This window comes from Strigops habroptila, chromosome 1 (genome assembly GCF_004027225.2).
Source record: "Strigops habroptila isolate Jane chromosome 1, bStrHab1.2.pri, whole genome shotgun sequence".
Classification (NCBI taxonomy): domain Eukaryota; kingdom Metazoa; phylum Chordata; class Aves; order Psittaciformes; family Psittacidae; genus Strigops; species Strigops habroptila.
The window spans coordinates 120,282,582-120,297,256 of NC_044277.2; the positions used below are offsets into that span (position 1 = coordinate 120,282,582).

Consider the following 14,675-nt stretch of genomic DNA (forward strand, 5'->3'; position numbering starts at 1 on the left):
CAGAAGAAATGTCCATATTTTTACTTCCACACTGTGTAACGTACAGAGATTGTGTATACTGTAACCTGTTTTCAGCTGTCCTCAGCTCCAAATGTTCCTGCTCTGCAAACCATAAAATTGAAAGCCCTGAATTAATTACTTGCTCTTTGAAGGTTTGTGTTTTTCTCTAGCTAGTTTTTCTCTAGTAGCTAGTTATACTCCTCTCTTCTGAACTGAGTGGTTTGAAGATGTTTTTATAATATCACCATTTTACCTTATTCAAACTGACCTGAATAGATTAGTATAGCTGTCTTCTCATTTGATAGTAAGTGAACAGGAGAGGAAAAACACCTTTTTGAGCATCTGTATTTAGTCTGTGAATCATTTTCACTTCTTTTAGTGTACTGATATTATTCTCACATTTTCTCTGTAGAGTAATGGAAGTATCATCATATGAATGAAAAACAAGTAATTAACTGAGTTATGTTTATCCAATACTGTTTGCTCTATTGATAAATATCAAGATACAGTGCAAAGTTTGCACTGACAAACCTTTACATTTGAGAAATCTCCTTTGTTTTATGACACTGAATGTTTCACTAGAATAGATTGCCACTACACCAATTGTTTATGTTAATCTACGACTGTAATGAGTTAAGTAGATAATTAAACTGGCATCATTTGAAATTCATATCAAGCTTACTGTACCCTGGAAATAATAACATTCAGAGTTTATTATACATTCATTTTAGCCTATGTAATTGCACTTGAATAATCTGCTGAAATCTAACAGTTTAGTGCTAATGTGTCACTCTTATGGTTACAACTCCATTTTCATATAAATTCACTGAAAGAAATGTAACTGCCTGTGGGAAGATGCTTTTATGCCCACACGCTTGAAGATGTAGTCTCAGATAGGCCAATAAGGTCAATGATAATAGGAAACCCAGAGTGAGACTGGGAGGGAGAAAATGGGTTTGCTTTTAGGAAGAGCCAGGAGTCCATAATCCTTTACAAAGAGCCTGGAAAGACAGTGCTTGCTATTCCGCTTTGTAATGACTAATAGGTTCAGAGGTGGCTGAGAAGCATGATCTTGGCGGAGGGGTAGCATTCCCAGGTGCTCAGGCAAGAAAGAAATTCATCCTTTTTAAGCAAAAGTCTACACATACGCAATTGTTATTTTCTCTGAGTACTATGTCTCAAGTTCCAACAGAGTTCCTTACAACAGGTCAATACAATTTGACAACAAAATTATTGTTAATCTCATCTTATGCACAGAAAAACTGAAAATGCAGCTTTGTTTTGCTGTTGCAAGGAAACTTTGAAAATGATCTTTCTATATGCCTTCTCAAAGAAATAATTTCTTCTTGATGTAGAAATAGGGTTGAATTTTTATCTCCTGATGCAAAATGTGTGGCAGATCCAAATATATTCTCAGAAATGCATATATATATTCTCATACTCCAAGCTGACCCACTATAGCGAGTCTTTATGTTGTTCCCACTGCTGAAGATCAATGCATTTTTATAGCATTTTAAAACATTTTAGCCTATTTATAGATAGCTGTTATGCAGATCTGGCCGTCATAATTTACTTACATTTAATTAAACTATTTTCTAATTTTTTATCAAACTCTTTACTGAATCTGGTTCCAAAATTTTTCATGTAAGTGTACAGTAGTACTGAATTGATAGCAAATGCAGATAATTGGTCTAACGAAATGCATGTTTAAAATATTACTTGGAATAACATTTGTATGGTGGCTATACATGTCTTATCTTTTATGTAAAATGGCAGCAGTCATTCCAATCTCAGTTAATTATCTATTGCAAGAAATTAGTGATTTACTATGTTTGTTAAGGCCTTCTCAGGTCGGGTTTTTTTTTTTTAAGTACAAGAAAACTAAACCACATATTTAAAATCTGAGAGTCTGGGGAAGAGGAAAACTGTAGTTAATGAAAGTAGAATACAGAAACAGGAAATATAGCAAAGTAAGTTAAATAGTGATTGATAATGAGAGCACTGAAGTTGTCATTAATATTGATGGCAATCCACCTTGTGTCCTTTTTCCACCAATGTTTGGTAACAGTTTTAGCATAATATCTCTTTGAATATTTCACAAAAGCATTTATTTTGGAATAACATAAAGATAATATAAAAATCTACTCTTTAAAAAATCATACATACCCCCCTCCCAAGCAAGCAGAATGCTGCCTTCTCTTACAGATTTTGACTCTGCAGATGCTCCAGGTAGAAAAGTCTCATTTTGAACAAGGTCCAATTTCCTTTGCAGTGGCCCCTCAGAAAGCCAAGACTTGGTATAAATTCAGAGTAAAGATAATACTGTTCATGCTGCTTGTACATGGGCATAACTCTGAAAAAGATTATTCATGTTCTGACTTCAAATCATATAACTTCCAGTATGTAAAACTGTCTTGCTAATATAAAAGCCCAAGCTTGGGCCTAGACTGCACATTTACCCTTTAGAAACTTAGTTTTCCCTTGTAACAGTGCAAATAACACACTTCTTTACCAGACAGATATTGTCAAATGTGAGTTCTGTCTTAACTTGGTTAATTAATACAGCTTTCTTTTTTATTATTTATTTATTATCTTACAGCATCACTGGGAGTGGATCATTGCTTAAAGCCCCCCGATTAGTCATGGAAAAGCAACAATCACCAGATAGCATTTTCCCCTACAAGGGCAGGAAGTTCACACCCAGTTCTCAAAGAACGGCCATGAGTGAAGGACCAGGTTTCTCCAGCAGTGTAATAGAGAAACAGCAGCTTGTCATAAGCAGGCATCAGTCCCCTACTGAAAGACCACATGCACTTGGAAATCAAGTCCCACAAGTGTTCCCAGACAGCACCAACACTTCTCAAAGGGCAGGAGTGTCCTTCTCATTCTCTAAAAAAGTCCCTTTGAAGCTCGAGTCCTCAGCATCAGTCTTCAGTGAGAACTCTGAAGAAGGAAATGATTGTAGTGAATCCCTCAACCGCAAAACAAAGCAAGCTCTTGAGAGTTGCCTTTCTGGCACATTTTTGGAGAAGGACATGAAAGCAAGCTTGAGTATAGGGCTACCTATTACGCAAGACCAAATGGATTTGGATAACAGTACATCAAGTCATGTAGCTGCAAAACTTAAAATGCTAAAGGAAAATGATAAAACTAGTGATAGAGAATTAGAAGAAAAGGTCAGTGCTTACTCTTCATTTTCCAAAGGTAAAATGCAGCTTTCAAATTTGGATTTTTCTGGTTCACTTAGAGAGACAGAGCAAGAAAGCAAATTGAATAAGCAATTGTTAGAAACTTTCATTTCACCTTCATGCCAAGCTGGCAATTTTTATACACAGCCAAACACCTACAAGCACAGCAATGCCCACCTGCCTGACCAGTTACCTGAGCTCCCACAACAGCCAGCACCTGAGCTGGCATGCACAAGCAACATTAATGACAGTCCTGGGGTGGCAAAAAGAGAAAGATCTTTGGAAAGATCAGAAACTACAAATGAGAATATGGAAACACTTCCAAAGGAGACCATGACTAAAGAGATTAAGCCCCAGGCATTGTCTTTCCTCCATGTAGTGAGCAAAGATGGTACCACTGCTCTGCAGTGGCCCACAGAATTACTTTTGTTTACAAAAACTGAGCCCTGTATTTCATACGGCTGTAATCCATTGTATTTTGATTTCAGACTCTCTTTAAATCACAGAGATGGTAAACAGCATGAAACAAACAAAGCAAGCTGTAAAGAGCACTCTATAAATAAGACTGCAGATGAAAATGAAGCCTCAGGTTTAATAAAACACACGCAAATGTCAAATGAACAAGATAATCAGTTGTTGAAACCAAAGAAGATGAAAGGTTCCCTAAATTCGAAAAAGGCCAAGCAAAAAGCTGAGTCAGACATAGAGAAAGAAATGGATGAAAATGGTCAAAAATGCATTGCAGATTATTTGAATGAAAATATACCCAAAGTGCCTGCTTACCTTGATGTCTCACAAAAGGAGTATGTGACAGAAAAAAGTCTTCATACAACAACACTGAGGAGACCTTTAAAGCATCATTTTCATAGCTGTGAAAGAAAAAAACAGAAGATTAGAAATGAAAGCATTTCTTTTTCTGCTTTTATGTCTAGGATTAAAAAGTCTAAAGCTGCAAAATGTCATTTAATTTATTCTGAAGCAAAATGTGAAAGCCAAAATGAGTGCAGATCCATTCAAGATGTGGCCAGCTGTAGCAGTGACATAAGTGACAGTGGAAAAGACTCTAGTGGAAGTTTCCTTAGTTATAAATCCAGTTCAAACAGCAGGTATTCAGAAAATGAAGGATGTGGAAGTTATACGAGATGCTGGAGATTCCCGTCTCCTCAAAAGTCCTCTTCCGACAGACATTCCAGCTATTCTGACACTTCAGTTAGCAGTATGAGTAGCTACATGAGCTACATGAGTCCCACATCAAACAATCACAGCAGAAATAATTTGCTTTTTTGTTGTAAAAGAAAAAGCAAGACAGCTGAAAGGCACAAATGTAAACACAGAAAGCACAAGTGTATTTTCACTTCTGATGATATAGGTGAGGATTATCTTTGTTGTAGTAGAAGTCACAGAATTAGAAACTGTACACAGAGGGGTACAATTAAATATCAAAGATGCTCAAGACATAAAGTTTTACAACACAGAGACAGATCTAAACACAGCAGATGTAGACACCAGCATTTTGGCAAAGTACATAGTAGAAGTAGAAGCTACCATAGCTCCAAAAGTTGTTCCACTAGAGGTTCCAGAAGCAGTGAAAGATCATCTAGTAGCAGAATATTAAGAGGTAGCAGTTCAGGATCCTTCCCTAAAGAGACTGACAACTGTGACAACAAAACAAAAGACGATACAGAAAGAGGTTCTAACACCGAACTGGGAAAAGCTGAAACTCCATATTACGAATCTCTGAATGAGAATAATCAGTCACAAAACTTTGCCACCTGTTCTTCTGAAATCCTGGCAAAAGACATATGTGGAAAAAGAAAGTCACTGACAGCCAAGTTGCTTTTAGAAAGAGTGCAGTCCAAGAAATCCCAGGAACAAATGCATGACTCAGAAAGATGTTCAAACATTTGTGGGGTAGAATTAAAGGATCACTCACAAAGTCACTTTGCTCTTCACTTTTCGTCATCAGTAGATGACATTGCAATGTTACCTTTGCCAGAGAAACTGCTAAGCACAGGTGAAAACGTTGTGGTGCATACTGAAATCAGTTCATTGGAAACCAGTGTGAAGAAAAACAACTTTGAAGGGTCAGAGATAACTAATGTTGCTCTTTCAACAGGCACTGATTATGATCATTGTCTTTTTAAAGACATCATTCAAATAGGAACAGGCTATAAGAGCCCAAGCATAAAAACGAACACAGCAATAAAGGAACAATCCAATCCCTTCATTAGCGAAGCGCAACCCTTTATACAAAGCTGTGACTCAGTACCAAATGATTTCCCTGGTGCTTTTTCCTCTAATAGATACTCTGTTGTTGCTAATTCAACAGAGACCAAAGAACTACATGATGTAAACATGGACCCGAACCAGGCAGAAGGCGGTTCAGACTCTCTTTGTGACAATGCTATGCAGAAGTATGATGACACAGTAAATGACCTTGAAGTGTACAGTAAATCCACCTCCTCTCCTTTAACACAGCAGCCTATCACCTTTTCACCAGAGGAGGTAGACAAATACAGGTTACTTCAGCTGCAAGCCCAGCAGCATATGCAGAAACAGCTTCTAGCAAAACACCTGAAAGTTTTGCCTGCCCCAGGACCAGCTGCCTTCTCTGCAACACCAGCAGTTCCTGCCCTCCCTGTTCAGCAGCATGCCACTGTCACCACCATCCACCACACACTGCTGCAACGCTTTGCTGTTTCAGCATCTGTGCATCCCCACAGCAGCCATCTCTCCCTGGCACCCCTCCACCCCCTCTCTCAGGCCCATTTCACTCCCATATCACTTTCCCCATTAGCACCAGCCCTCATTCCCACCCACCCTGTTTTGCTGACAGGACACCCATTGCACTTGGTCTCCACCACCCCCCTCCACCCTTCCCCACTGACCTTCCCAACACTGACACACACTGCATATATCCCAGCCTTATTTACACCACACCTGAATGCAACCACACCTGCTATACATCCAAACCCCTTAGTCCAGCCACTATGCCAAGGGCAAGAGCCCCATCACTATTCGTGCTCTAGCCAGACCCAACAGTTACCTACAATAAAAGAAGTTTTCAGTGTTTCTAGCTATTTAAACTAGCCCAAATGATTACAACATGGCTCCAAACCCAAAACAAAATAAGTTCTTCAGTGTTCAATCACATCTGAGGGAAAATGTATTGTTTTGCTGAGAGCACAATGACAAATATTTTAAAGTCCACATTCTGGCTACAGCATATGAATGTTGATTTTGTTCTTGTATCACTGAGAAAAAGCTGGTTTAAAGCCTTTTATGATAGGAGGACAGGGTCCAGCTAGTGTCATTCTACAGAAGGTTTGGAGAGAGGTGTGAAGTCTGTGACTTTCAGTAGGAAAGGGACTGCAGCACCCAGACACAACAGGACCAAGAATATCAACACCAATGAGTGATTTAAAGCAGTCCAATTTAAGGTAGAATAATCTTGACACACCTCAAATGTTTGCTTTTCTGAGCGTGTGTATGCAAGTGCATAGTAGTTGGTCTAGTTAAGGTATTTCAGACTGAACAAAAAAGAAGGTATCTGGGACCACAAGTCCCTGGTTCTGTCTCCTGGGCCCAAAAAACTGGGAAGCTCCAGAATGAGGGGTGCCTTGTTAACACTGGAAGAAGAGGGTCACAACAATATTGCAAAGATACTTTAGTGATTTTTTTCCCTGGGACATGTTGCTTGGACAGTGTAAAGGGACTGCAGTCTGGCCACAGGTACATAACAAAAAAGTTCCCTTAGTGTAGGGCACTCTGCTGGCACAAGCAAGCAGCTACTTTTCTCACTGAGCGAAGCATCCAAGAAGGCAGGGGAAAGTAGGGGATGAAGCCAAGTTCTTTAGCATTGCATGGCTGTGGCTGTAGCATAGGGTATGTCAGGGGCAGGCTGCAGCAGCCCAGAGTTGCCAAGCAGCTAGGGCTGGCTTTGAACTTCAGAGGTCCTTGGCCAAGACTGCAACATTTCTTTCCTACCAAACAGAGCTCTGATATGTAGGTGAGCCTTGCCAAAAAAATGTGTAAATATGTTTCATCCCTTTCACAAACAATATAAACAATTGGCTGGTCCTACAAAATCATGTTGATATTCATAAAAATGCAGAAGAAAATTCTGAGCGGAAACTGGCTCTGAAGGTCAAGTCTCATAGAAAATCATGTCACAGTTCTCAGCAGTTCAATGTACATTGAATCTAAATGAATACGTCAAGATAATCGCATGGCTTCCCAAACTCTTAACATACAAATTGAAGTTCTGATTCTGCAGTGTTTGAATGCATGTATCCAACCATCAGGGCAATGCGTGTTTGAAAGTGCTAGTAATGGCTGTGTATTTGGAAATAGGTCAGGGCTTCAGCATCTCTTTGAATGGCACATTTTGACTATTTTTATAATGTTTCTAACTCAACATGGGATATTTAGCATGAAATTAAGTTTATAATTGTGGTTAGACTGCAGGCATGCTTCTCAATATAATTGGACAGTGAAGTGTCTGACAGACAGTACCTGTTTGGATTAGAAACATTTGAAATTATTTCATTTGCAATTATGTAGTACACAATTACTAATGTATCTTTCAGAACTGAAATAAAACACATTAAAAAACTTTCGGAGGATTTCATTCCATTATATTTGGCTATGGAAAGAAACAGAAAATCTAATTGCAGTCAAATTGAGTATTAAAAATACAACTTAGGACCAGATTTCTAACTTAGTTTTAATCAAACTAGATTGATCCATTGCAATAAAATTGAATTGTTTTAATTTCTAAAAGCAGCTGCTTCATCAGAACTGGTATTGTGCCAAACTTCTCAAGTGGCTTTACAAGTCGTGACTGCTTGTTTTGTATTTGGAAAGTTAATGTCTCTTTGGATACTTAACATTTTAGCCACCAAATAAAAGCTGTCAGGAAAAGAATTTGGAGACTGAGCAGAAGCCAAACATTTTTATATTGAAAAAGGCTGGTGAAACCAGAACCATCAAATATCTTTTGGTTGGATTCCCAGCTGATTTATTAATTTCACTAATAAAATATATTCATGCCATTTTGGAGTTACTTACCTTTATAGTTTAATTTTCTCATTTAAATTGTAGGGAACTTTTTTAATTTAAATTATTGCTTCAGAATAAAGAGAGTGAGGGATTTTCTTTGGGAAAGGTGTTAAAAATAAATATTTACACAGCTTTAAAATTTTCCCTTATTTTTTGGCTGAAGATCTTCCCCAAATTAAATATGAATTTACATCCTTCTATACTTCTGAAACTTTATTTTCTGAGAATCAAACGTCTTTCACTGAATATGACTTAACACCTCTGAATATTAGTACTTGCTTGCTCAGATGGAGTTCACTTTCTCAGTGAGCTACTTGAAAACATTAGTTATAATTCTGTAGAAACACTCTGAATTGGACATTTTAAAGGAGCAGGTCAACCTGTCCCCCAGAAGAGGCCGACGAAGCTGCACAGCCGTCAAGTTCAGGGCCAATACCAGCCTAAAAGATACATTCCCAGCCCTACAAACTTTTAAATTTATGAGCCCAGTCCCATTCTTATTCAAGAAAAGAAAAAAAAAAAAAAAGCTGTTCTCATTGTATATATGAGTTCATTTGAATCCAAAGTAAATAACACCAAGATAAAAAAATGGAACAGAAGAAATGACAGGCTGATCTCATCTTTAATGTATACACATGCATTTTCTATCCCTGCTTCTATAGGCAATTCCTATAGCAAGAAACTTGATCAATTGAAACTTAACAATATCCTACTATGTAGATATTTTATGGAATATATTTATATATGTTTCCTTTAGTGTATGCACAATACAATAGGATTCAAGGAAGGAACCAATTCATAGGTCGTCCATTCATCATTGTATATACCAACAAGGATGGTCTGGTAAGGCAAATGAATAGACAATAAAGATAAAATTTAATTCTTGGAACAATGGAAATTAGGATTTTAAGAAGTATTAATGTAAAAAAAAAAAAAAAGGATTAAGAAGGAGCAGAAACAGCACAATAGCAAGACAGTAATCGTTGACTACCAACAAAGGGAATGTCCAATATCATCCTGAATACACAGGAAGGATTTTTGTAGAGAAATGTAGTAAAATTATGAGCACAGCTGAGATGATGTATTTGCTCTAATTGCTGCCATATTTGTTGTTCATCAGTACTTCAAATATGCATCATTATTATTATTAAAAGCATAATGGAGCCTGATGTGTGGAGCTGTGCTACAATTTTGATTTTATTTAGACTAATTTTTCAAAGAGTTACAGTATCCTGGTGGCAGTGATATATACTCTCTGAGTTAATAACCTATTTTAGCTTGATTGTATATTCTTGACACATAATCCAAAAACCAGGTCACTCACACTGTAAAATTCCAATAACAAAAGTTTCCTGAGTTATACAATGACATTTTTTTATTTTCTTTTTAACTGAGGCATTTCTGGAATACATTTAACATGTATATTTGTTCTGCATATTTGCATAAAAATACCATTCGACCAGATTGACTTAAAAAGTGTTAAGTTTATATTTTAAACTGGATAATACTCTGGCTAGTATAATATGTAAACTAGTAATTTTGTTTTATATTCTCTGTATAAAGTGTTTTATAATATACAATAGCGAAGTGAATTGCACTATTGCACATGCAACACAGCTTTTTTTTAGGTTATTCAAGGAATTCCTGGGAATGTAGTTTATTGCAATAATTTATTTTTTTTTTTCAATAAAACGGCTTACTGGTATAAAGAGTGTCAGTCATGTGTTTTTAACGTAAAGCATACCAAAAGGCATCAACATAATAAAATGCAGAATGATGCAAAGATATTCTGTATTTTAATTTGCAGAAGTGAAATGCATTTAATTTATCCCTGTGGCTATAATCCTGAAATTTCTTAGAATGTTTCCTAAAGATTTTAGTATGTGTTAAAAAGTGGGTTGTTAAAATGGAACTGAAAATAAATATTCCTTAAAAAAATTATTCTATGTGGTTTTTGCAAGTACTTTGAATGTAACAACATCCTTCTGGATATTTTTATGCAGTAGTCAGTTTAGAATTATAATTATATTTATAACTCGTCAGGTTCCCCAAATAACGTCTCTGAGCTATGATTCCTAATGTTTGTGTAGAATGTTCTTCGGTAAAGAAGCTAGCAGTAAGATTCACAAATGTATTATTTATTCACTTTTTAATCATTCTTTAACACTTCCCTTAGTCATGATAAGTTTCTCTTTATCCTATGTTTTCCCTTTTACTTCATATTTTTCCAGTTTGTTTATTGTATCCTTTGCTGTCTATCTTTCATTTATATTTTAAGCTTTCTGACACAAGGCTTCAGGTAGGTACTCAGCTTTGGAGGTCCCAGGCAGTCCCAGCTGCTATACTAATAGTAACTGCAAAGCTAGTTATAGGCATCAGTAGATAATTTCAGAAGTTTCATGTGTCCAGACAAGCACAAAGACTGAAGAAATGTAAAAACAAGTGTTGGCATTGGTGCATGTAATAGGTAAAACTCTGTATTTTGAGGTGTGGTGTGACTGAGGTCATATTCTGTTGGTTCTATCTGCATAACTGGAAATACCTTGGCCAATCTCTGGGACCAAATTAATCTACCACTCAGTGATATCTCAAGACTTTGGCATTTATAAAATCTTGAAATCACAGCAAATCAACAGAGACATAAATGACACTGTGTAACTAATTCCATTCAATTGTGTTTCTTCATCAAGTTGTTTCATAATAAAAACAAAATTCAGAATTGGACAGACTTAAATAAAAAGTGTGGTGTGTCTGAAGGAAATCCCCTGAGAATTAATATCAATACTATTAACTGTTAACTATAGTGGGCTTGCAATTGTGATCAGATCTCACCTGTTTGCTGTTGAACAAATGGTGTGATACTGTTTCGAGTAGGATGCCATATGTGAAGATATGAAATGTCCACACCTTCCTATTCCTGGTAAAGCCAGCTACTAATTACCCTTTCTTAAACCTTGAATCCTGGATCTGTTTAACAGTTGAGCCTTAACTGATTTTTTTTCCTTTTTTTTTTTTTTTCTTTTTTCCTTTTTCTTTTTTTCTTTTTTTTTTATACCACAACTTATCTGTTCAGGCCAAACCTACATTTAGGACTGTTACTTCCATGAGAACGAAAAACAAATGTTTTGCCAGCCTTGAAATGTCTCTTATCACCAGATGGAGAGACTTTTGGGATACACTACTATGATACGTTGAATGTTGCTCTGCCACAGGGCTAAGGGGAATTAACTCATTAACATTTCAACTCATGGAAATATTCTCACTGTCTTCAGAACCATGACGCCTCAAGTCAACACTTTCCATGTCTATAAAGCAGGCAGCAAATTTAAAATACATTTTATTATTCTTCAATAAACACATTATTTTCTTTAATAGAAAACAAAGAAGAAGGAAATAGCCAACTGCAGAAATTATAGACCAAAATAAATCTACAGTTACAGTAATGCCTATTTATTCTAAACACCTACTGCTTAACTGTGACCAACCTCTTCTGTGAATGTGCTTAAAAGTGCTCTTGGCTGAGATGTCAAACAGTAGATACATGACTGTCTTAAAAGAAGACTCAGCCCAAACTCATTTTTTATGACCTAGCTATAAACCCCTCAAAATAAAGATAAGGTTGAAAAGCTTGATAGACTTCCACCAAGCAATGTAAGCAGTTCTGCTGCCTCTACTTAAGTGCACATCTAAAATTTATATTACACACAAAAATCAATATTTCATTCTTATGAAGTGATAAACTTTTTAGACCAAATAAATTTGTCATTTGCAAATCAATAAATTAAATGTGTTTGTCAATTTTATATATAAAACTGTTCTGTGCTGTGTATGTGTGCAAATCAGCAACATTAATAAATAAATCATTGTGAATGGAATGAACCAATTAGTCTCAGACAGCTATGATCCAACTATTTCTATATAAAGCAATATGTCCTATGCTAAATTGCTGAATTATAATTTGCTTTCTCCTTTCTTGCAATTAATTTATGGGCTAACTGTTTTCTGCTGAGCCCAGTGAGAAACCCTACTGAATTTAATAGAACTAGTTATGTGTGTGTGTGTGTGTGTGTTGGGGAGGGTTGGGGAGGATGTGCCTTCTTATGGATGTACAACTGCCGCTAATAGAAACTTATAAGCTTGACATAGAATTCTGCATGTAAATCATGTCTTAAGGAAAGACGTACAGCTAGGAAATATCTTTAATCAATTGTTGCATACCTTCCAGGTGAAATACTGCAGAGTTCCTGAAACAGTCTTTTTTCCCCAGTTCCTCATACTTAATAGGTGTAAGTTGCTGAGGAAATGCTTCTTTGTCAGCTGTCCACATTGTTATGAAGTGGAAAGTCCTACCTTCATCAGAGAAGGTGAAAACACTAGAAATGTTTGCTGCTGCTTATGCCCAGATTTCTCTGAAAAGATTCTAGTCTTCTTGAGAGTGCACTCTGTTTTTGTATGAGTTTGCTTTCTCCAGAGGCTGGAGCACCTACAGGTTTTGAAGGCGGAGGAGACGGCAGCTATTCTCTTCTACTTAAATGCTGATCCTGTTAATTTAGGTTTCATATAAAGGCAGCCAGATCCAAGGATAGATATCCAAATTTGAAGAATGTAGCATATTAAGAGAAAAGTTAACTCTACATGTTGTTTAAGTTGCCAGTTGTCTACTGCGGCAAATTTCCTGCTCACACAGGTCTGCATTTTTTCTGTCTCATCTGCAGCATGCAACCAATACCTTAAGTACACAGGAGAGTTTTCAGGACTATATTATATTTCCCTCTCCCTCAGATGCTTGAGAAACTGTCTCTGAAAAAAACCTTGACAATTAAATAAGATGATCCTTGGTCTGCTTTTTAGTTTACTAGTTATTTCTTGAAAGGTCTCTGTGACTTAAATAACTTAAAGCTGTTATTAATATAACCTCTAATTACAGTACTGGTATCTACTGCTGACATATTATAGGTTTAATCCTCAGCAATAAGCTTTCCCCTCCATGAGCCTCCCTCTCTTAGTTCTGTGACTGTATTTTTTCAAAGGCTAAATTCCTTGGTTTTATTTTTCTTAAATAATGTGTTAGATAAGCAGTTCTTATATGATTTTTATTGGAAATTATATGGGTCAGGGTGACATATAATAATGAATCTTATTATAGGTTATGATCAGAGCTTATGAGTTGAAAATAATTTTGTCTTTCATCTCAGTGTTGCCAGCCCCCACTAGTTTTTCACAAGAGAGATTCTCAGCTGAGGAAGGCTGGTGAGGGTGCTGAAGTGGGACAGCAGAAGGAAGCAAATGAGCACAAAGGACTGCTTGTGAATGATAAAAGTAAAAGAGAAGGCATGTGCAAAGTCTGAAGAGCAATGTCAGATTTGTGACACCTGGAGAAAAGGGTATGTTAATTTCAGAGGGTGCAGAGAACACCAGGGAAGGGTTAGTCTCATGATGGATAAAGCTAGAGAGGTCTGCAAACTTAAATAAAACCTCAGATGAGCAGCTGTTATTACTGATGACAATAAAATTAAGACAGAAATTCCTGGTGGGAATTTTTACTCATGATAGGCTATAACTGTTGCAAAAATAATATTTTTCTTTCCACATCTGCTCCCAGTCAAGTGTTAAGACAAACAGGGTCAAATAATGATGAAAAACACTGACTGTACAAGTATTTCAAAAAGTATACAGAGATGTGTTTAGCTACCAAGTAAACACAAACATTTCAGTCAGTTCTTACACTGCTTGATGTGATCTGCTCATTCTCACATTGGGGACATTTGAAACTGAAGGTTATGGACTAGTTTTGAGCAAGTATAAGCAAACAGCATGAAACACTTCAGCCTGATGCAGTTGGTTCATTCGGATTTACAAATAGGGGAAATGAGTCACAGTTCCATTTGAATCTCAGGAAACTTGTATGCTTGGTGAAATGTAATCTAAATGATGAACTTAAAATCTGTTAAGTGGAAAAAATGATAATGTTTAGCATTAGCATTTTTTCTAGAGAGTTAATAGCAATATTTTTTCTAGGAAATAGCCAGGAAATGAAAAACTGCAAAATAATAATTTAGGAAAATAATGTTCATTGTATTTGATTATCTGTTTGATGCATCAGTGTCCCAAGAAACTGTGGTGTCTTTCAAAAGAGATCTTTACCTCATTCTTCCTGACAAAGTTAACCTAAGGCAGAAGAATGTCTTTGCAGGAGCACTGTTATGAGGAATGCATTATCAAATTTCCTGTAGAAGAATATTTGGGATAGCAGAGGCAGCAGTTTCACAGGACAAGTAGCAGTTCCTCTCCATTGGTGGACCAAATGCCCACAGAGGATGATATGAAGAATACACTGCAAAGCATCGGTAAACGATCTCCTAGCTACCATCCTAGATATGTTCATATAATTACTAGAAAGACCACTATTGAAATCTCTAGGTACAC

At 36.6% G+C, this 14,675-nt stretch overlaps 1 protein-coding gene across 1 annotated transcript in view; it reads left to right on the forward strand.

Annotated features, from left to right (window-relative positions):
- ZNF804B (zinc finger protein 804B) overlaps positions 1–10,140 on the forward strand; it is a 221,897-nt gene extending 211,757 nt beyond the window's left edge. The window contains exon 5 of the mRNA XM_030484259.1: positions 2,600–10,140. Coding sequence (XP_030340119.1) covers positions 2,600–6,278 — 3,679 coding nt within the window. The 3' untranslated portion in view covers positions 6,279–10,140. The remainder of the gene's footprint in view (positions 1–2,599) is intronic.
- The last annotated feature ends 4,535 nt before the right edge of the window (positions 10,141–14,675 follow it).